At 43.1% G+C, this 23,231-nt stretch overlaps 1 protein-coding gene across 1 annotated transcript in view; it reads left to right on the plus strand.

The window, feature by feature from the left end:
- The window catches only part of VWA3B (von Willebrand factor A domain containing 3B), a 77,237-nt gene extending 67,980 nt beyond the window's left edge, over positions 1-9,257 (plus strand). Inside the window, exons 28-29 of the mRNA XM_009943900.2 lie at positions 3,573-3,787; positions 9,007-9,257. Of these exons, the coding sequence (XP_009942202.2) occupies positions 3,573-3,787; positions 9,007-9,245 (454 nt within the window). The 3' untranslated portion in view covers positions 9,246-9,257. The remainder of the gene's footprint in view (positions 1-3,572; positions 3,788-9,006) is intronic.
- The last annotated feature ends 13,974 nt before the right edge of the window (positions 9,258-23,231 follow it).

Consider the following 23,231-nt stretch of genomic DNA (forward strand, 5'->3'; position numbering starts at 1 on the left):
TTGCAGCCACAGCACATAAAAAAATGAATACCCTCACTCTACTGAACAGAATTCCAAATCCGGAAATACATCAATGCCTCTTTCCAGGCCAGATCACCGACATGATGGTTGCCTCTCTTCACTGAAAAGCAAACCTGAAGACCATGATTTCCTACTTAATGCATACAACCAGTTGAAAAGAGGCAGGAATAAAACTGAGCTGAGTTCCAGCAAAATCAGTGGAAGTCTTTCCCTTCCTCTGAGTTATATTCTAAATGAGTTATCTTATTAAAAAAGATGTGAATAAATGCATAAGCAATAAGGGTGGCTTCAATTCTACATGCTTTGTTTCATGAGTGAGTGTTTTAATATCAGTTTTAATATTCATTCTCCAAACAGACTTTATTGGCAAGCTGACTTGCTGTTGTTATGTACAAATGATGATAAAATAGTGCTGAAATGATGATGACAAACAAAGGAATTCTTTGGAGAACTGACTGAAATGAATGCACTGAATTTTTGCAAATGAGAAATAAATGTACTCATTAGATCTAAATTTTAGATGAAGTGATATCAAATCTGGCAGATCTCTGGGTAAAATTGTATGTGAAACTACATATTCAAGTCATATTAATTGTGAATTTCTATATAGTGTTTCCAGCTAGTAAACACTGATTCAGTTGTAAATGCACTGGCCAGTTTGTATAGCAGATGATTGAAATTAAATTAATGAAATCTAAATAAAAACACAGAATCACAGAATCATGTAATGTTAGGGTTGGAAGGGACCTCTGGGGATCATCTAGTCCAACCCCCCTGCCAAAGCAGGGTCACCTACAGCGGGCTGCACAGGACCTTGTCCAGGCGGGTCTTGAATATCTCCAGAGAAGGAGACTCCACAACCTCCCTGGGCAGCCTGTTCCAGTGCTCCGTCACCCTCAGAGAGAAGAAGTTCTTCCTCATGTTCAGCTGGAACTTCCTCTGCTTCAGTTTGTGCCTGTTGCCCCTTGTGCTGTCGCTGGGCACCACTAAAAAGAGTTTGGACCCATCCTTTTGACGCCCACATCTGAGATATTTATAAGCATTTCTAAAAGATGCCTTCTCAGCCTTCTCTTCTTCAGGCTCAACAAGCCCAGCTCCCTCAGCCTCTCCTCATAGGAGGGATGCTCCAGTCCCCTCATCATCTTGGTAGTCCTCCCCTGGACTCTCTGCAGTAGTTTCAAAAAATATTGGTGCCACAGCGCAAAATAATGGATTCTCAGTTAAGGTATTTTATCCCCTTTAAACCAAACTAAGACAGTTTTTAGCCTGGCCTGGAATAGGGCATAAATTTTACAAGCATAATGATTGAGCACACCAATGTCTTACCATTGTTTTAAGGTCTGAAGTTTTCAACTTCATCGTTTCTGTTTTTTTCTCGCAGCAGTTGTAGATTTTAGAAACAAACAACCATACTGAGATGATAATATTTTACTGCCAAATGTGTCTATTTTTGAGGATAGCACTATTCAGATTGCCCTCAAATACCTCTGTTAAAGGAACACAAAAAGTACCTCCAAACAGTATTCTTTCAAATGCTATTACTTACATCTGATTGCTGGTGTTTTCAAGACACCAGGGCCTAGACACACAAAAGGATGTCATGGGACTCAGAGCAGAAACATTTGAGCATTTGGCAGCTGTGAGAGTGGACTTTAGGTACTGTGGCTCCATGGATGTATATTGAATGTTGAGATGTATAGCACAGAGTGTGGTGAAATGTATAAAGCAGCCAATAAGAGAGCTGAGCATCTGCAACTGGGATTCTCTTAACTTAGATACCCACTTACATCCCCGAACTAGACATATTTGAGCCTTTGGGATACCCAGGGACCTCTGTTGGCATTGGATAAACTACACAAACAGTAATTTTTAGCATGTAGGCAACATAGACCTAACCCCCAGGTACCCAGATGAAGTGCATTGGTGTGCCAATAAAAACCTCAGTGATCACTACTGATCCACAGTATTCCACGATTTGCTGCCAGAATCAGAGCACCTTCTTTTGTACATTCCCAACTTTATCATCTGCTGCAATATGTTTCTTTTAATCTTTTTCCACATTATGCATCATACCTGGTTCTGCTGAATTTTTAGTTTCTTTTCCAAGAATTAATGATAGAGGCCTGGTACGATAGAGCTTTTATGTTAAAAGTCTTTTAACTTTCCTACTTCTTGGATCTATAACTCTCTACAGTAAATTGCTTTGTAAGATTTGAGTAGGCAGTCCCTGACAATCTCACTAATTCAGAATGTTTGTTTTTTGCTTGTAACGTTTTCAGCTAGGTTTTGAGTTGTCTGTAAAGCCACATACTTGTAAAGTGAAACCTCGTTCCTTTCCTGCTGCTTAACATATCGCTTTAGTACCATATAGACATGCATAATGTCCTCTTCGGGCATTGACTATATTAACTCAGTGGCTGCATCATAAAAAGCTGTTATAGGCCATGATTTTACTTTATATTTGTTTCTTTGTGCAACTGTCATGCCCTGTTGAATGACTGTTTTCCTGTTATGAGGAGGCGTGCATTCAAAGCCATTAAACAACTGTGTTCCATTAGTTACACATTGATCAGTTACTAGTGTGAGCAATGCCACGGCAGTGCTCCAGCCCAGACTGAGACGGAGTTTCCATTGGAGCCCCTACCTTTTAGAGGGCACGGAAGTGTGCTTCCCACTGAAACTTATTATTCATTACATTCTAAAATAGATACCTACCTCCCATGTCATACTTATCAGAGGGGAACAGTGCCGCATATTGCTCATGGATACGCACAGATCTAATGAGAACATGCTGACATTGTTGACAGAAAACAATTAGAAGCATGATTTAATCAGAAAGCAAACAAAAAATTGAATGCAATACGATATGAAGCTCAAAAAGAGACAATCCTTGTGTGCTAAGTCCCATAGAAGTAAGAGGAAAAAATTAAAAGGGATAGCCCAGGATCCTCTGTCATCAAGGAGTCTGCAGTGCACATAGATGTATTACAACAGCTTGGGGAACTCTTCAGCTCTGGGTTCTTTGGGATTGTCTTCTGATATTTATGTGGTGTGTACTAGGGGTCATGCTTACTTTGCTAATCTTTAGAGGTACTAGTATAGCTCGTCGTTTTAATATCAGATGCTAGCATCTGTGTGGGGTGTTTTCCTGCCATCACAGTGGAGAGAAATAATTATGGCAGGACAAGCAGTCTGCAAACATAACTAACAAATTCCATATGCAAAGTAAAACACTATGTGCTCTGAGCCCACACCGTAAAAGACAATTATTGCCCAGATCCTTTTTGGAGTCATAAGAGAGAGACAGAATTAGGGGCCAGACCTAATTCTGTCTTAGGCTATTCTGTACTTATTTTGTAAATAAAAGGGAAACTGGATTGTAAGACATTTATAGCCCTGTCAAATGGTCAAGAATGCATTAAGTCCTTCTCTTGTCAGTACTGTGAGATGTGGGAAAAGGTGAAATCTATGATGTCATGTAAAAAAGGATTTGAAGTAGTATACAATATGCATGCTTTTAGCTTAGTAAATTTCCTTGTCTGATTTTCTAGCGTGGACAGAGACACCACAAAGCCCTATCCTCACTCATCTGTGGAAGATGCAGGAGAAGAAGCAAAGAAAAGTATTGTGAAAGAAGATAGGGGAAAAAAGAAAAAGAAGAGGAGAGCAGAAGACAAAAGACATCCCAGGAAGAGGATGTCGGACTCTGATGAGCTAAAACAGAGAGAAAGAAGTTCACTGCCTAGCAATGAAGAAGAATTTGAAGGTAAAGAAGTAGCTCTGAAAAATTATGAAGATTAGGGATTAAACAGATCTGATGGGCCTTCAGTTAATCCCCACACATGGAACCAATTTTCTGCATTTCTGGATGTTAGACCAGTCTGATTTCCCACGTCCTCTGTGACAAGTTTCTTCCACCTCCTTTGGAAACCGTTCTTCACACTGATCATTCTCAGCATGTGTTTCCACAGCGAAGGAAAAAACTAAATAAAGCATGTTCAGGCACATGCTACCTTAATTTCCCTAACATTTGTAGTAGCAGTGAAGATGCAATAACACCAACCTTGGTACCTGCTAAAAAGCAGAGTATATATTCCAGTCCCTCTACTGCTTGTTACTTGTTAGATTAAAGGTATGTCTATATTGCAGGCATTAAATTATTGCATATAGAGCGCAATGCTTCAAAGGTTGAATTGCTTTTAGTGTCTGAGCTAGCTTAGTTAAAGCTGACAGCAGTATCTATGCTCCATGTCACGCAGTAGAGACCTGGGCTAGTGTGGGTCTGCCATTACATGCCACAGTCAGCTCTTCATTTTAAAAATCCTACTGTCCATACCTGCTAGTTGTACCTCCTTGTACTAACACACTCATTAGTTATTTACTTGCAGAAATAGTGGATTATAGATTCACTCAATCATCATCTTGTCAATCAACTTGATTTGGCTGGTCTGAACTTTCCTTCTACATTCTCACTCATCTGTTAAAGATTGTCTGCAAATTTTATTTTTATTGCTTATAATGGGTATTATGGTGCCCACTGCATTTTAGGAGTGGCCTGGTTGGAATTATATGAGCGCAGAGGTGCTGGTCTTGTCCTGTAGCTCTGTGAGAGACCAGAGCTTCCACAGGTAGGACCAATTCACTGAAAACGCTCAGTTATCCCAGACTCCTCCCTCTTGGAAATCTTGAGATGCAGATGCTGAGTAAATGTGAAATAATGCTAATAAGATCAGCAAGTCCTGTTACTGATTCCATGCAGGTTGAAGGAAAGATTAAATGGGAGCAGTGGCTATCTACACATTTGAATCCTGCCTAGACTTACCAAATTATCTCATAGGAATCTATCAAGACTCTGACAAGACTTCAAGGTAGTATGCAGGCCAAACATGCTAAAGAGGGTACACTGTGTCCTTCTTATGACACCATGGACATTGGACATGCCTTTTTTTTTTAGCTTAAATGTATTTTCGTTTACATATCCTTCTGTGTTTTATCAGAAGGGAAAGTCAGAGAGCAGACAAAAATGTTAAATACGACTATGCGGTCATCCTCACAGGGTTTCATTAGATGTCTCTTTATCCAATCTCTGTACATGGTTGTGTATTTACCCTCTTTGGGTGTAGATATTTGTCCCATTTTTAAACTATGCTAATGATTTCATAGCATTTTGTGTATACAATTTTGTAAATTGTATCTAATGTGTTACTTAACCTCTGACTTACATGGCTATTTTAACTGTGTTTATGCTGAATTTAATTTTAAAGAGTGAAGAGAATAAAGCAAACAAATTTGCCTGGCATTGTTTTTTCCTTCCGCCCAAGGTTCAGGTCTAGTATGAACTATTAGTTTATACTCCATGTTTGGCAGTCCAGTATGTGCTGAGGATCAGATTTGTGAGATTCACCTACATACAGGTTAACACTTACCCTCTGAAGTAGTCATATTTAACTATACTGATATGAGTAAGTGTTGAATAACATGGGTGAGGTGTTGGAAAGCTCTATTGTTCTAATGAATAGATTGATTAGTCTCTGTGGACCCGATATTAAAAATACCAGGTATCTAGCAATGCACTTTCCCTTCATGGAGTTGTCATAATAAATAAGGCTGGATATTCAAGTCAGGAACCTAAACTCATGAAATACTTATGAGCTGAAACATCCTGTTTTCTTCTTTGGACACCTACATAACCCTGAAATCTCAGTTGTTGCCCTTATTACACCAGACACACCAATGTTCATCGGAGTGATGCCTTACCTGACTTTCCAAGTAGTTGTTTTCAATACTTCATTATTTCATGACTGTTTATAAAAAGGCAGAATTTTAAAAATAGAGTCAGAATCTCAGAGAAATGTTTTGAATACCTGAAAATATCATTAACAGTTAAAGCTAATAACTTTGGTAGCTAAATATCTTTTGCAGTAACTAGGTTATAATTTTTTTCAAGATTTCCAAAAGCAGCCTGTTAAACTGGGAACTGGTTTATCTGAAAGATGCATAATCCTCCCACATACTCTTTTTCCTGTAATATCAAATACCTGAATAATTTAGATTTCTTTCAACTTACAAAAAAGCTCAATAGTCCTGATCTGTTTGCCTGAAGTAAAGGCTTGTTTCTCGTATATATACACAACACTTTTCCCTATGTGAGTGATATGTTTAAAGCATTTAGTGCCTTCAGCAGTTCCTACATTTCCTTTCCAAAGGTTTGTCTTGTCACTTATTATGAACTCTCCAGATACACATACATATTTTTAATAATCTGATTGGGCTGTGTTTTGTAACTAGTCCATGTGTTAGTTAACACTTGTTCCTACGGTTCTGCTGACTTCATGTGTACATTCATGTGTTATATGAGGAAATGAGTTCTCCTGAACTTGAATGAGCATTGCCCAATATAGAGAAGGATTTTTCTGCTCTCCAAGATAATGTGGATTCAGCTAGATGGGTCTTGCATAGGTGGTTGACAAAGCCTTGTATTTCCATGAGGCCTTATATTGCCACAGAGCTGTAGGTCCTGAATTAATGGAGCATTTTGGGAATGTTTGTGGTTTGGTTTGTGCTCAGCTAAAATATTCCTGATTATTAGGAGGAATCAACAACCCATTCTGTCTGTTCCCAGTCAGGGAAACAGCGTTAACAGAATTGAATAAAGATTGAGTAATTTTGTTAGTTATTTAGTGTATTCATTAGTGTGTTGATGTGTAATTTTGTCTTATTTATTCCAGAACTATTCTTTTTAACACATTATTATTTTAATTTTTATGCTTGCTGCTGTTATTGTGTTAGTTAGCTCTATATGTTTATGAGAGAGTGAATGAAGTCCTGGAAAATTCCCACTGACTATTAGTGGGCTAATGAATCTTTATGTAGGTAATTCAGATAAAACTATTTGAATGAACAAGATCACAAATACTTAACTCTATCATTGGTTATTGCAATAATTGTATTTATACATACTTTAAAAAACATTTATTTGCTTCTGCAGAAAAATTCTTCTGTCTTTCTAGTCCTCTCTCTGTTCTGTAATGCCTAAAATCAATGTTCATTTCACCTCATTTCCTTGTTGGTTTTGCAGCATGGTGATCTAGTAAAAAACTAAATCAGAAAACAATGCAGAGTGAAGTACAGATATGATAGACAGTAACGGACTGCATTGCTTGATGCAGTAGCAAATCATAGCTAACAGAGCCCAAGTCTCCTTTTTAATTTATAATGAGATGTGACTTGAAGCAATTACACTGATAATTACTGTAACTGCCAATATGGGGTAGGTGGGAGATCTCTGGAAATGATAATTTTCTGTCCTTTTCTGTGGCAAATCTAGTTCCTCTGAATCAGGTTCAAGAGTGTAACAGCTGTGACACCTGGCAGTCTAGTGGATTGGTTGGCTGGATTTCCCACAGGAGGATTTCACATTTTTAGCACCCGTTTGTTTTCCAGTCTCATTTTCCAGATAGTTCATTCAGCGTTTGGAGAAGGCTATCATAACAAAGCAGTGTTCCCACCTGTTGGTCATGGCTTGTTTGATAAGCAGTCCATGTCAGTTCAGCTATGCTTGCGTCTGTTACTCACTGCAGCTGTGTGGTGTCAAGGGCTCCCCAACACCCTCCAGACTTAGCTTTTGGTTTTCTGTGGATAGCATGTTACCACCTGGCCAAAACGACTCTCTCTTCTGTCAGGGCAGTCCGCTCATCGGCAGAGGAAAGTGTGTTAAACTTTCCGTCTCTTTCCCCATAAAGAGTGAAACATGGAGATGTGCCAGGGAACAAAGTGCCGTTCCGTTGGTGTAGGAGGCAGGTGTTGGGGTGTCTGAGAGGGGAGAGGAAGGGCACTTCTGTCCAGATTCTGAGAGCAAGGCCAGCAAGGTTTCTTTCAACATCTCGGGAAGGTACACAGAGGGCACGTCCACTGGGTAAAGAAAACAAACAGTTTGTGAATTGTGTGTGATGGAGAACACTCACCTCACAGTGTGTCTTTCATTTTATTCGAGGTAGCAGTGTGGCTCAAGTACCCTTCAGTATTTTAGCCCAGCCATGTTTTTGTATTGCAGACAGATACTGTCAGCTTACAGAATACTGTCAAGAAATTTCTGAACCTCATTCAGGAGAACTCCACATTCTTGTCTCTTAGGTTGCCCGAGAACACCAGAAAGTTCCTTCCCTATATCCAAGTGCTGATGTTGTGCATGTAAAGACAATTTCCAAAGGCATGCTTTTGATTTGCAAACCCTCAGCTTCAGGGTTTTCAGTGGTAGCTGTGGATGATCAGCATTCCCAAAACTAATCATACTCCTGTCTCGTACTCTCTGCGTACTCAGCCTGTGCTGTTCCTTCCCCACCCCATGTATCATAAGTTTATTCTTCAGATGCCTCCCACAGTTTTGTGTTCTGCTACATGAGTGTTTATTATATGCTCATTTAAAACCCCAAAATCCTCCTTAAAGAAATATACAAAGTGAAAGAGAGCATGCGATTTTGTTTACTTTGTTTCTTCCTATTTTATTCTCTTTCATTTTTTCTTTGGCTTCCAAGTCTTTTGCCATTCATTCATTACAACTGTCATCATTTTGTGCCAGGAGGGTGCCTAGTAGTTGGTGGTCTTATTTGATATGGTGACTTTTCAGTGGCACAGTACTGGGTCAGACGAAGGTCCGTGTAGCCCGGACCCTGTCCCCTGCAGTGGCTAGAAGATGATTCCTGAGGAAGAGTAAGAACAACAGCTGACATGTGAATAACAACAGCTACAAACTTAGTAAATGTGAATACTTAAAAAGCAGACTGGTTTGATCTTCTGAGGATGAAAACAAAAAGGAAAGCAGTGAAAAGCCTCTTTATCCAAGACTATTGCTCTGCTGCCATAGTCATGGAGCCATTTGTTCCATGATAAATTTCAGGGTGTGTACTGGGGGGTGCTGAACTGTTATGTCCAAGCTCATGGTGGGTCAATATTTTCTTACACTAAAGAGTACCTGTTCTCTCCTAGCATCTTCATTCTCCATGTCATCATCCTGGCGTTCATCAAGGCATCAAACTCCGCAGTTGCCAAGCGCTTCAACTCCCAGCTCACCGAAGCACCCCTGTTTCTTGCACAGTCTGGCTGTAGGAGAGTCTCCAGAGCCTGGTAAAAGCAACATCACCAGAATTATCAGAGTCAACACGGAGCAGCAAGGATTGGCAAAGCCACCTCAGCACCACTGTGCCAAGCAAAGGAAGCCATGTTAAGGGTCCATGATGAAGGAGCTTGTGAGGAATGGATGAAGCTGCAGATAGGACAGATTTTTAGCACCTGTAACTGTGAAATTTTATTCTTCGAATCAAAAATAAACTGACTAGTTAAGGCTAAATTATTTATGACTTTGCAGACTTACTTTGGAGGTATGAAACAGTGTCAGAGATTCAGCTGTGCTGCTGAAAAGTATCAATATGAGAAGAGAGAATGGAAAATTGTGTTTGTCTGAGTATCCTTTGTTTGCAGTAGACCTGTTTGGTTTATTAACTGGGGGTCTTTCTTACAAAATGCATTTTTCCAAAACTCCTTTTTCACAGACTCAGTCTGTATGGCTTGTAGGAAGACCTGCTGCAGGGAGCTTACCCAGTTTTCCACTGGTGCTGATTTTACGTGTATCTGTCCTAAAGCTTTTCCACTGATGGGGACTGTCCCGTGAGAACACAGATGAGGTGCTCTGCCTTCAAAGGCTAGCCTCTTGGTAACACAGACTTAGACCGAGGGCTGAATTATTCTCTGTGACATTTGATATAAAACCAGTGCTATTCTGAAGGCGGAGGAATTGCTTCAGTGTTATGGCATTATAAGCGAAAGCAGGAATTGCACCCAGACACATTTAGGAGCATCTCTACTCTTAGCTCCTAAATAGTGGATAGGTGACTGAACCCAGTGAAAAAAAAATCCAAATAAAGATTCATTTTCTCAGTCTAACAAATGTAATGTGATATTCACTGTCCACGACATGACATTTGAAATGGCACACAGTCGGGGGGCTGTAGTGTGTTTAGCACTGAAGATCCTCACTGCAATCAAAGTGTGACTTGTAGAGATGCAGTGACACAAGTGTATGCTTGTCTAGGGCTTTCTGTTAGGGAGTTGAAGACTGATTCTTAGTACTTTGATGTATCAAAGTGAACAGACATTAAAGATTCTCACAAGCTTGATTTTAGATACCTGTGCAATTTCCAGGCAGATGTATGTATTCATCTTTACGTTTGAAGTGGAGTTGAAAAGATACACTTAACCAAACAGAAACAGAGGGCGCTCAATTAATGTATACACATGTATATGTTGTAACCCAGTGGTACATTTATGTTCAGTGAATTCCAGCTTTTATGGTAGCCAATTTAATCACAGCCCTTTTTTGTGTTCCAGATACATGACACATCTATTACCAGGCCTGACTGCTAGGATATTCTTCTGCTTTGATGTAGCAGTAATAATTTCAGATCTTTGTCTTTATTATCTCCTCTACACCTTGATTCTTTCCTTTTCAAATGTCTTTCTCAGATGAAGACTATTCTTACATTAATACTGCTTTATTATTACATTCCACATATCTTTCTGAACGAACTAGCGAATATTAAAGATTGCTGCCTGATTAAACAAAGAGTAACAGAGACAATTTCACCTTACAAGACTGCTAGTGCAGACTTGGCATGGCAGTGACGGGGGGGCTGTGATGGCTGTGCCCGGGGACTCCAAGGCCTGGACAGCTACAGTGCTGCGGCACGCCAGGGACAGCTCTGCAGCGGAGCACAGATTTCTGCATGTTCTTAAGGAGGCTTTTGCATAGCTATGTGGGGAAATAATATCCATCAGGGGCAAAATGAATGGGAGAGAAATACAGGAGACCTTTCCTCTGCTCAGGAAAGGTTGTTCTAAGCTGGGGCTGGCTGGAGCCCAGGCGTTTTACCATACGGCTTCTCGGATAGTCTAAGGGCCTTCTCTGGGCAAGGGGTCTCTACTTCATGCAGCCCACTCCTTCCAAGCACTAAATATTTCCCTTAGCACAATGTAACCATGGTAGCATGGTGAGAACCTTGACATTTAGGCCCTGAAATCTAAAAGAAACGAAGCAATGAACAGAAGACATCCCAAACACTATGAAATGCTCAAGCTCCCACTAAAGGTCTTTCTGTGTTGCTAGTAGTACCTTCCTCTTGTGAGGTAAATTCCCAGTATGATGGAGTGGACGAAATATTCTGGTTTGATTTTACAGATGCAGGAAGGTCACGTCTGGTTTATGGCAAAGCTGGTAGAGTCTCCCTTGAGGCCAGTGTGGGGACAACACCTGGAGCTGCTTGTGGTGCTTGTTACCAAATCTCAAGGAGCCACTCAAAGAAGGAGAAGGTGCCACATTATTTTCAGATGAATGGGTGTCCCCTGCCGTAGGAGAACTGAAAGTACTGTGCCTAATACCCTGCTTCTCTTGGGCTCAATTTACTGGCTGTGCTTCTGCATACAAACAAGATGAAAATCTCAAGCCCCACTCTGTCTGTGCTTCACATTTTTAACAGCCATTAATCTGAAATGAGAATAGCCTGATGCCATCGTTGAGGAGAGAGTATAAAAAAAATTACATTTCTATCGTCAATGGAGGAAAACAGAGTCTTTGAAGATACATTTTAGACCTCTCCTCTCAGATGCTTCCTTTAGGCATATCGCTATTGCCTACTCTAGCCAGCTACTTCAGGTCTACACTTGGCCTGGAAAATCCTATCCACTTCTGTGCAGATAACTCCTACCCAGGAGATCACTGAGCTATCAGTTTTGGGAAATTGCTGAGGTTTTGATAGATGTTTCTGTCTCAGTGTGGAGCAACAAAAGGCATACAGATATTTTTATTTAGTAAAGGAGAATTACTGAGTTTTTGTAGCTGGAATGACCTTGCAGGCAGGATACTTCAATGGGATGTGAGAGAGAGTGTTGAAATTTTTGCCTAGCCTGATTCGGGAAAGACTCAAACCTGGGAAAAACTGTAATTCTGAAATAGTCTGTCTTGGGAGTTGCCATTTGGATAGTTCATGCTACCTTCTGTTCTGCAGCTCAGGCTCCTTACTTATGCCATGACGTTCTGGAGTTTTCTCTTGTAGAATGGAGCTGGGCACACACACGGACCCCCTGGTTATAGGAAGTCACTGTGGATCTGTTCTAGCTAGAGGAAAAGTTGGAACTGATATCATTATACCACAGCATCCATGAAATTTTAGGCCAGGATAGCTGGGAAGAAATATATCATGGACATGAGCATTTTGGTTTTCTGGAAGAAATGGCACTACCAGTGAATGGAAGAGCCCTATACATTTCGGTACAGAAGGTATCTTGAGGAAAAGTTTGTTGAACAGAAAATCTACTTTTCCCCCAAGAATGTCTTTCAACCACATCGACTTTGGAGTCTACAAGCTCATGTTTTTAGCAGAAGAAGATGCATCTCAGTCAGACTAGTTCAGCATTGACATGATCATCTCACCTCTGTCTCTTGTGACTACTGTGTATTTGATGCTGTACATGTGCACACGAACAACATGAAGTGTGGGTCAATTCTGCATGCACATATTGTTAAGTATGCGCAGATGGACTGTATGCCACCCCACAGTGACAGAGATGGTGATGCCCCTGAAAAAATGGCTGAAGAAAACTTACCTTAGTATTCCACTGGGTGCAATGCAAATTTGGGAGAAATGTGAATGGGAATGTTAACGAAGCACAGGATCAAAACTGGCAGCACAGGTAGTCTGAATGGCGAATTCCTCTTCTGCATAAAGGGTGACCATCAATCACTGTAGATCCTGTAGACAAGCTACATTTAAAGATTGATTTATTGTAGAGATGTGGGTGGTGATGGACGAGTTCCCTTTTCACTCGTTATTACGGATCCATTTCACTGTTCGTTTCTGGGTGTGCAGTCTGACCACAAGAAGCACCTGTCATGGGACAGCATTTATTAATTTTCCCTGCTGCGGCCCACAAGACTTTTTTCCCACCTGAGTTCGTTAAACGTTTTGTTGCATTGCTTTGTATCAAGCCTGGGAATTGTCAGGATGATTTATTCTTTTCATTTGAATGTTGGTCCGTCTGTACAACATGAGGTCTGTCCCGAGTTCCACACCATGCTGCAGCGGTGCAGGAGGTGATGTTTTCATATGCTCTCTTCTTGCCACGGATCTGTTTTAAAGAGGCGACTATTATTACGGTGGTCTGTCAACAAGATGAATTTTTCAATTAGACTTGCCAGATGGCTGAGCTTGACCAGTATGGCCTAATTTCAGGTTCTGTCAATAGAGCATAATCAGATCACCGAAAATCCAGGTTGCCGGTTCCATGCACTGCCACATACAAAGTTGGCAGTGGTGGGCTTTGGGCCTGGGCAAGGCCATGCTCAGACTTCTTTCCTGTGATTCTTTTCCAGCCACTGAGATGGTACTTGCCCTATTCACTTACACTCACGTTTCTGTTTCTTTTTGAAAAAGAAAGATAGCCTACAAAACAAAAACAAAAAGAAAAAAGTCATATTCACCCCCACCTGTATTTGTCATCCTGAATCAAACTGTGCACCCCAGGGGTTGGGACTTGGCCCTGGCATTCAGCATGACATGCATTCAGTGGTAAGAAGGTAAAAAAGATACTTTATACTGGACTGCTCAGCTGAGCAAGAGGAAGGCCTAAGAACAGAACACCTGCCAGTTAGCTGTCACATTGGTCGTGTGGCCATGAAACTTCTGAGGTCCAAGGGAAGCAAGGACGAAAGGGGAAATGAGTGTACAGGCTTTTATGAGACCAGCGGATAGAACTGGAGGAAGTGGAAAAGCTTTTGAGATTGAATTCCTTTAGAAAGTCATCAGTAACCTCCTACTCAATTGTGGAACCATGAAATCAGATCAATGTCCTATCTTCCATGTGAAAGGGCAGCTTCATGGAAAAAGTTTGTAGAGGAAACTTTGACTCAGCCTGCACAGGTCTGCATAGGATCTTCTCCTCCATGGCTGTTTCCTTATGGTTGGACTTGATGATCTTAAAGGTCTTTTCCGACCTAAATGATTCTATGATTCTGTGATTCCTCTCTTGTCTAGTAAGCACACTGCTGGCTTGACCGCTGCATAAATACAGCTGAGCTTCAAAGGGCTTGGTCCTCTGATAAACGACACCGAGAGAGATCATGTAGCTGCTCTTAACCACATGTTCACATGGCTCCAAGTGCATCTGGGGCCACCTGTACCACCTCCTGCTGACAAATGGGAGAGTATGAGCATCAAAGCTGAGGTTTGCTGACGAAGCCTTGCTACTTCTGCAGAGACGCACCTCAAACCGGTGCAGTAGTACCCAGGTTCCAATTTAACAGAAAACACACTGAAGGGCAAAACTGTGCCAAGGTTGATTTCAGCACATCATAAGCTCAGTCTTCTAATTGCAGGGCTGCAAGAAAGGGCTAGCAGCAAACAAATACAAACACATCTGTGGCCTAAAGTGACCACCAGCTCTACCTGCCCAGTTCATCTTCTACTCCAACCAGCTTTTAGAGTTGGGGCCTCAGCAGTGACAGTGCCACCCCTTCCTCTGAAAGCTGCCCTGCCCTGCCTGTAGCAGGTTTAGAAGGTGCAATCATCCATCTGCTGTGACATTCCCTGCTCCAGACAGCTTCCTCTGCAGGTAATTCAGATCCGAGCACTGTGGCATCCTTGCAGCTGCCTCTCTGCCTCCCTGTTTTCCGCATGACCTTCAGCTGCCGGAGGCTTTTGTGGAAAAGATGTGCGGAAATTCAGGACACGGGCTGCAACATGCGACAGCATGTACTGGTCTTGAGCCCAGTCTCATGATTGTAAGCTGAGTTTTCTCTGTGTCAGACAGTGATTTGGAGGCTGGAGATCCCTGCACACCTTGTCTTTGTTTTAAGTCCTGTGTCTCCAGCAGAGAGGAAAGAAGGTCGAAGCGGGATGGAGATTTAGGACAGAGGATGCCATAGTTTTCAGGGAAGCTGCAGAGACAGGGATATTTTAGAACTCTTCCTCAGACTGCTCTTGTCTTTTTCCTCTGGATATAGCCTTTTGTCTGGAGAGAAATGGCTAGGGACAGGTATACAAGATTTTCCAGGCAACTATTGCATGGCTCAGCATAAAAAGAACCATGGTGATGTGTTACAGGGCCTCATTTGCCAAGGTGGTCTTTTTTTATGCCTAGAGCTTGCCTTTGATCTCATTGACACATTTATTCCCCAGCATCTGAGTGGTTGTTCTCTGACATTGCATTGGGACTATTGTCCTTCGTTTCAGTAGTTTAAAAAATAATCACTGTTCTTGAATTTCGCAGGAATGGTTAAGACAGGATTAGATGGAAGGCTTTTGGTTTTAGGCCTGTGGCTAATTCCAACACCTTTAGTTTCCCTGAGGTAAGCCATGAGTTTCAGGCTCAGCTGAGCTCTAAAACTCAATGCTACCCTGAACAGTCTGGCAGATCTTCCCTGGTTTTGCTGTAAAGACACAGAATTGGCCAGACTTCTTCAAATCTGCACCAAGCTTTGTTCCCAGGAGTTCACAAGCTCCAGACAAGCTCTCCCTAACCTGGAATGTAGTTTGAGTTCACGGCATGGCACCATGACTTCACCTATACGTTACATTTTTTTTGCTTCTCCCCCTTATCTTTCTAATCTTTCCAGTCAGATTTCTTCTGCAAACAGCTTTGCCACTGCCCAGGTCGGGCAGAAGCCACACGAAGGTGGCTGTTGGCAGCACTGAGCCTGCATTGATCAGCCCCAGCAATGCGCAGCCTGTGTTGGTTAAGGACCCACCCACGCTACTGGAGCCACAGAGCTGGTCGTAGGCTGGGAGTTTGAGCAGAGCTTGGCTGCCTGTGCTTGGAAACAAAACCCGGCTCAGCTGTGAGTGATAAATACTTGTGGACGCTGACTTGTGGAGCTCAGTGTCCTCCTCAGAGTAAATCACTGACAGCGTGTCCTCCTCGGATTGTCCTGTTAGCACCTACTCGGAGCTGCAGGTGGCACAGTGCGTGGTACTGGGCTGGCCGGAGCTACTGCCTGGCTCTGCGGTGCGGGGCCCTGCTGTCTTTGGGACGTTGGTGTCCCGGCTTGCTGAGGCGAAGGGAGACTGTGTTTAATAGGAACAGGATGGGGGATTTCAGGGGGAGAATGGTCTCATGACATACTGGCAATTCGTAGAACTGCCATCTCCCCATGCGCTTTCTGATACAACGTACTGTGAATCTACTCACTTTTCACGGCTAAAATGGAAAACCAAACCTTTTACCAGGAAACGTGTGTGGAGAGTGAATTCAGGCAATATGTGGTGAATACAGATGGGAAATACAGCTGAAAATGTTTTGCCTTGTTTCTACCATTCTTCTTCTTCTTATCTGCCTGTCTGCAGAGCCTGGCTTTGCTCTGAAAGCCTTTTCACATACACTGCATTCATTCACCACCCACAGGTGCTGCCTGTTTATTCTTTCCTGTTGTATTCATTGATCTAACATGAAAGTCACCTTGAACCAAAAGAGCTGTGCCCTTGCTAGGCATGCAAAGTATTAAAAAATATAAATATAAAAATAAGCATACAAAATACAGAGACTAGGCAAGTTTTTGTAGGGCTTGCTGTTGTAGGAGGTCATGGATACTGAATCTGAGTTGTCCATGAAAAGGCAAGATGCCATTGGGTTGAACAGGTAACTCCTAGCAAGGTTGCAGACTAGAGACCAAGGCAGGGTGTGTTGTATCTTTCAGTATGTATTTTGGTATCCATTTTTTTCTGAGCAGAAGCATATTTGGGTACTTACTGGCCAGTTTTTCATTCACATCAAGGTGGGAGACATGGGGCCAGTACACAGTTTGCCTGTGAATAGATTATCAGAGGTTTATCACCAGAGAAAGAAACTTCTTGCAAGAAAGTTCCTGCCAAGGTTTACCATCAATCTTTCTTTTATGCAGCCGCTTTACAAACGAAGGGAACTCAGCCCGTTCCCTGCCAAACAAGAGACAGGACTGCAACTTAACAGCTCAGTGTTGAGTGTTTAAAGATTTTTTGGCACATGAATTAGAAAATATGTTTCCAGACAATTACATTGTGAACATTCCTGAAGTGTTGGCAGCTGAGTGTTGGTCTGTTTGTTCTCCTAATTAAATCTATGGCTAAATGCATTTAGCCACGCTAGCGCTGGCTGGTAGGAGTGGTGCTGCGCTTGGTAGTCCAATGCAGCTCTGCCAGCCCCTGTGGCCAAGGAGCAGCTTCACGCTGTCACTGTGTGCTTTCATCCCCAGCAAAAAGCTACTCAGAGACTTCCTGCATGTCTTGCTGGACAAAATTAATTTTTTTTCCTCTTTCTCCTTTTCATGGCATGGATCTTCTGCTTAATTCTGGCTGTAAGAGCACCAGGAGATTGCATATTTTACTGCCACAGGGAAATGGGTTACACTCAAGGGAAAAGCTTAAGAGGATGTGCTTTTTAAATGGCACAAAAGAGCAAAGCCCCATCATTTTCCATAGCTGGTGGGCATCTTGGGCATCCTTTCTCCTGTAAATGTGTGACACTTCGTGCAGGGTGGAATCTGGTCCACTGGGAAGAACTTTGCTAGGGACAAGCTGGTGGCTGACTGGTAAGTCGTGGTCCATTTTTGTCCCTTTTCCAAGCCTGCCCACCATGTATTGCTTAAAAAGAGATCAATGCATTCAAATAATGGTCTGACCAGTTTTAACCACAACCTTCACAATTTGACTGCAAAAGCCTTGAAGTTCACAGCATGCCAAAGCACTGACCACAATATTCCTCACCTCCCACCATCGACTGTCTCTCCCACAGAAACTTTTGCTCCTGCATCTGTGTGGACTTGTATGTGTGCGGTTTGCATGTGCTTTGGTGAGCGCTTTTTCACTTCAGAGGAGTCACAGAGAAGCTGAGAGGTCAGGTCCACCCCTTCACGGAAACTGGCAAAGACAAATGTGAGAATAGCTATGCAGTAGCTCAGGTGGAGTAGGTGATCAGAAAGAAAGTTTTCTGTTATTATACATGGTATGTGCATGCACATCTATTGCTGGTTTGCCTTTTTTTCTTGAATGAGATTATGAGTGCTTCTGCAGGGGCTTAGGTCTCCTTGTAAGCTATACCATACTGAGTTCAATGGCACCGCAGTTTTGATCTTTCCAGCAGTGGCCCCAGATAACTTCCAGGGGTTGTTGTTACGGGCACTCTCAATGCACATGTGCATGATTTCAGCTGATTCCCATAATATTCACCTGGGACTTATGACTATACAGTACTTTAAAAATGTGTCTCATTTGTGACCTAAATGGGTTTTTATGAACTAAAATGTACAAAAGAAAGTTAGCCAAGTCAGTGGCAAGATCCACGCTTGACAATTTTCATCTGAGAGTTGAAACCTAAATGGAAGTGCTTGGTGAGGAGTGCGTGTGTGTCTGGGATACAGATTTAGCATCTGAGCTGAGCAGGGGGAAAATCCAGTGATTCAGGATGTAGATGTGGTGCTCGTGAATACTGTAGCCACAAATACACTTCCTGAGGAAGTCTAAATAAATTAAGGAACTTTAAAAATCTCTCTCTGTTCTTCTGTCTTCAGAGATACAAAATTGAAACGAATAGGATGAAGTGCAGTTGCCCAGACACATCTTTCCAGTGCTATCCGAGATGCCTAAGGGTCTCTGGGACATCTGGTTCAGGCAGGCATACATGACATAAGGCTTAGGGAAGACTCATTTGGTCTGGCTGCTAGATGCTGGGTGAGATAATCCAGAGCACCTAAAATAGCACTGAGCCCTATCAGTGAAGTCATTCCCGCTGGTGAATATTGCAGGAGAGGCTTAGGTTTGTCTGTTTATATCCATTGCCATTTATATCTGCTTGGTTATGTGAGGAGTGGAAGGAATAGTTTTGCCCATACAAAGCATTATAAAACAAAGGCACACCTACTGATACCAAGGCATGCCACAAAAAATATCACTAAAAAATTTTTCTGAGCTGCTGCCCATAAAGTCATCGAAGGAACATTTATGCATCCTGCAAGGCACATTGAAAAATCATCCGAGCCTCAAAAATACCCATAAATGGCATAAAAACATTAACAGAACTACTATTTTGGAACTTGTTGATGGCAAAGCTGGGTTCTTTAGCTGGGCAACAGAGAGAAACGCTTCCTGGCTGCGGAAATTGCACCTTTTTGAATCTGTTGCAACCCACAGGTGGGTTCAGCTGTGCAGGGAGTTTCAGGCCCCGTCAGCGCCTTTCTCCTGCGCTGGCCTGTTTCTGTGCGTGACACATTCGCGCTTTGTGCTTGTTCAAACAGTACGTTGTCGCTAGCAGAAGAAAAAAGCCCCCCATGGCTCTTTTCTCCTATCAGCGTGGCAAAGCAGATGAGAATGGGAGATCCTCTCTCTTGTACGAGAGCACTGGGGCTGTCTGCATGGAGCTCAGCCCTGCCAGGGGCCAAACACTCCCGCAACGTGGCTCAGGGGCAGTGCAATTGCATGCCCTGGGGTGCATCGGGGTGCCTAAAGGGACAGGCACTTCTAGAGACGTTCAAAAATACTTATGTCTTGTTGATTTAAGTGGCTGCTGCTCCTGCAAATCCCACAAAATGTGTAAGTAATGCTAAAACTCTGGCCCAGGGCTTGCAATTCTTTTATTTCTTTACTTTAGTCTTGAAGCAGCAGACGGGCAGGTGCCCCAGCGCCATTTACAGAGCCACAGCTGTGCTTCCCAGCGCCTGTTTTTTCGTCGTGAGCTGCATCAAACAGGACATATTCCACACACTGAACTCCAGTTTCCCTTTCAGCCAACACCCTCTACTGTTCGCTCCTGTATATTCTGCATAAACAAAAGGTAGCCACGACTGAATTGACTACTGCCTTCTGTGTGGTACAGTGATTTCTAGAGTACTGTCCTAATTTTGTCTTTGTTATTCTTTGAAACTGGCACAGCAGTGATTTGGTCACCTGACCTACCTTGTACGTCTTTCAGAAAAAATAACGCGCAGCGATGTCACTTTTCAATAGTTTCAATATAGTATATGACTTTGGGATTTATTTTTGAAAATAACTCCAGTTCCCACAGCGCCAAGAATGGCCAGATCTCACGTCGACGCTGTTGAATGTTAGGGCCTTAGTTCAGCAACCAGAAGTTTGTGAAGCTGATTTTCTTATTTTTTATGCTGTGTTTTTATTCGATGTAGTTGTGAAAGTTGAATGGAGTTTTGTTGTGAATAGTTCAGAAGGTTTGATTTTGGAGGAGACACTGCTCTTTCCTGTGTTTAAAGAGTCCATGTGAGTGAGTTCTCAGCCTCTGAATTACCACCTAAAACAGACACCTGGGCTTGCCTACCTCTGAATTACAGGCACGCGCCATTCACCAGCTACTTACGCAGTAGTGTCACCAGACTGATCAGCTCATACCTCAAGGATAAGGCCAAGGCAAATGAAATATCCCTAGAATACAATATTATCTGTTACTGGAAGAGGGGTGCTAAAACCAAAAGGACTTGTTTTCTCTCTTTGAAAGACAGCTACATGGCAGTGGAAGATGCAGGAGAAACTGCTGAGCTCTCCTCCCCAGCCCCTCAGTGGCTCTCTGTAACACGACAGAAGTGTCTGAAGCTCAGTTTCAGTCTCCTTATTTCTGCAGAAGAACACCTAGCACATCATGCTTTCTAGCAATCCCCATCTCCCTCAGCAAGAAAAGGGTTTAAGGATAACCTAAATTTAGGAGTACTATTTTCTAGGGGCATGAAACTTGTCCTTCCATGATATGGAAGGCAATAAACGGGGAGCTAATCTTTAGGAATACAATCTGCCAAAACGCTCCTGTCACTCTCACCATTACCAGTCCCAAATCCGCCTGTGTTTGTTGTTCGGTGCACAAGCAGGTGCAAGCATGGTTAATTCTTACCAGCCATGCCGGATTTTAGTGGGATTAATCCCACGAGTTCTTCTGTCTTACTGCCAGCCTCTGAAGCTGGGTCTGCCTCCAGCTCTCAGGTTTACTGAGCACCCAGAGTTTTCCCTGAGTTTCCTCTCTGCTGAAAAAAGAGGCACCGTCCTGGGAAATCCCTTTTCCCAGTGGCAGCTGTGCTGCTGTTTCTCACTTGACTTTCCAAGAGGCATCAGAAGCTTAGCTGCAATCCTTCTGCCAGCTGCTAATCCAGAGCGCCGTGTTACAGTGCCTTGCTGTCCCTCTGAATATGACATGAAGTACACAATAAACAGAATAAGTTTATAGGTGCTACAGTCATATTAGCAAAGATTTATCAGTACCTCTGCCTCAGGTACCGCCAACATAGCCATAACAGTCCCCAGGCAGTTCCACAGGCCTGCTCAGGCGGAGGCACGGGGCGATGCGCAGCCCTCCTCATTTTTTACACACGGGCAGCACCAAATTTCAGACTTATGTTTTGCTGATAGGTCTTTGGCCAATGTGTAGGATTTTAAAGCATGTGATTAGTTGGCTGAAACAAAACTCCCATTGTGCAGAACTAGGAGAAGCTGGCCCAAAAGGAGGATGATTTCAGTGCCTTGACAAATCCGCGCATCCTGACAAGATGTGACAGGCTGTGCCAGTCCACGATGAGCTGTCCTGCCTTCACCGTGGGGGTGGGTGAGTTACAAGCAGCCAGGGCATGGGTAGCCTGGTGTTCATACTACAGAAGAAGACATCTCCTCCAGAGACAAGGACCTGTCTCTCCCACCAAGAGCGCAGTGAGAGCCAGTAACTTGCTCAGTTCAGGTAAATTGGCAAGGGAGGGCATTAATTAACTAATTAAACCCTAGCTCTCAGGCAGCTCATCTGTTTACGCAAAGTTGCCATACGGTACGTTCTCCGCGGCAAAGATTTCTGGTGTCTTTGCCTTTGGTGTCTGTGGTCATCTTGATATCATAATGCAATTCCCACCTGCCCCAGCCAGTGATATTTGCTCTTCAAAAGCATTTCTCACTTTCTTCGGGATTTCAGCTTTGCCCCCTGATCTGTGGGAGCTGGGCTGGCCACACCCGCGGGCGATGCCGTAGGGCGAGCGCTGCAGGTCTGGCTGCGGGCTGTTCGCACGGAGCCGTGCTGGGCTGCAGCCGCCCTGCTTTGCTCTCTGGGCCGTGGGAAGTCACATAAAGACATGTAACGGTGCCAGATACAGGAAGGCTCACCAGCACGTGGCCCTCTTTGCTGAAATGTTGAACTTTCTGTCGCATTTTCAAATGCTTGCTTTTCATGGCTATTATTAATACCAGTACTAGCGAGGCAGACTTTACAGCTTGAGCCTTGCATGCAGTAAACGGAAATACATGGTGTTGGCTCAAATGACTCCAAAGCAAAGCAAAGAGGATAGGATTTTTCCTTCTCCTCTTTGCTGCATGGTTGAGGTAAGCCACTGCTTTCTGACCGGAGGCACCCGACTGCTCGAGGCGCTGTTGAACTGAGGGGCAGCACACGGGCGCTTGGAGCCGTCAGCCCCCGGTAGCTTTCCCACTCACTTGCTCTAGCTCTTTAGTTTCTTCAGTTCTCAGTTCACAGCTTGGCACAGCACTTGGAGGAAGCAGTTGGAGACCTACCACTCCCCATTCGCCTTGTGTTTCTCGGGACACAGTCCATCTCAGAGGCTGGGCAGAGAGTCTTTAGACCCAAGTAATGACATTTATGAGATCGTGAGAGAGATGGCTTTAATCTGTGATTGCCAACACTTGGCTGCAGACTGTCAGCCGACTTTCCTCAGCCTCATTAGTGAGGCCCAGCAATGGCAGTAACTGCCTTCATAAAGCACGATGAGGAAAGCTTTTAAGCCCTATTTTATATTTCAAATAAGTGTCTCTCTTTCCTTGTGCTTGCTGCTAATGGACCACCATTACGTGACCAAAAATGCCAATTTATTCTGTTTAGCAGAGTTGGGCTGCATCCTTGTCAGTGCCTCGAGCCTGACTAGTGTTTTGCTGAAATTCCCCTAGAGACAGTGGGATAGTTTTATTTTCACTAGGACTGTCCTGAGAAGCGATGTAAAACATAAGTGTTCTTTTGTATACTTATTATCCCAAGCTAGTCACCTGGGAAACATTAACAAGGCTGCATTTGCAACCATGATTAAACAGAGCAGCACAAAAATTCGCAGAGAAATCTGCACAGCTCCCTGCGCATCGGCAGTGCTCCGGCACGGCTCGCCGGGCCTGTGTCTCCGGGCAGTTTGACTCACACAAGAAGGTGAGCGAATT

The sequence above is a fragment of the Opisthocomus hoazin genome, chromosome 1, assembly GCF_030867145.1.
Source record: "Opisthocomus hoazin isolate bOpiHoa1 chromosome 1, bOpiHoa1.hap1, whole genome shotgun sequence".
Taxonomy (NCBI): Eukaryota; Metazoa; Chordata; class Aves; order Opisthocomiformes; family Opisthocomidae; genus Opisthocomus; species Opisthocomus hoazin.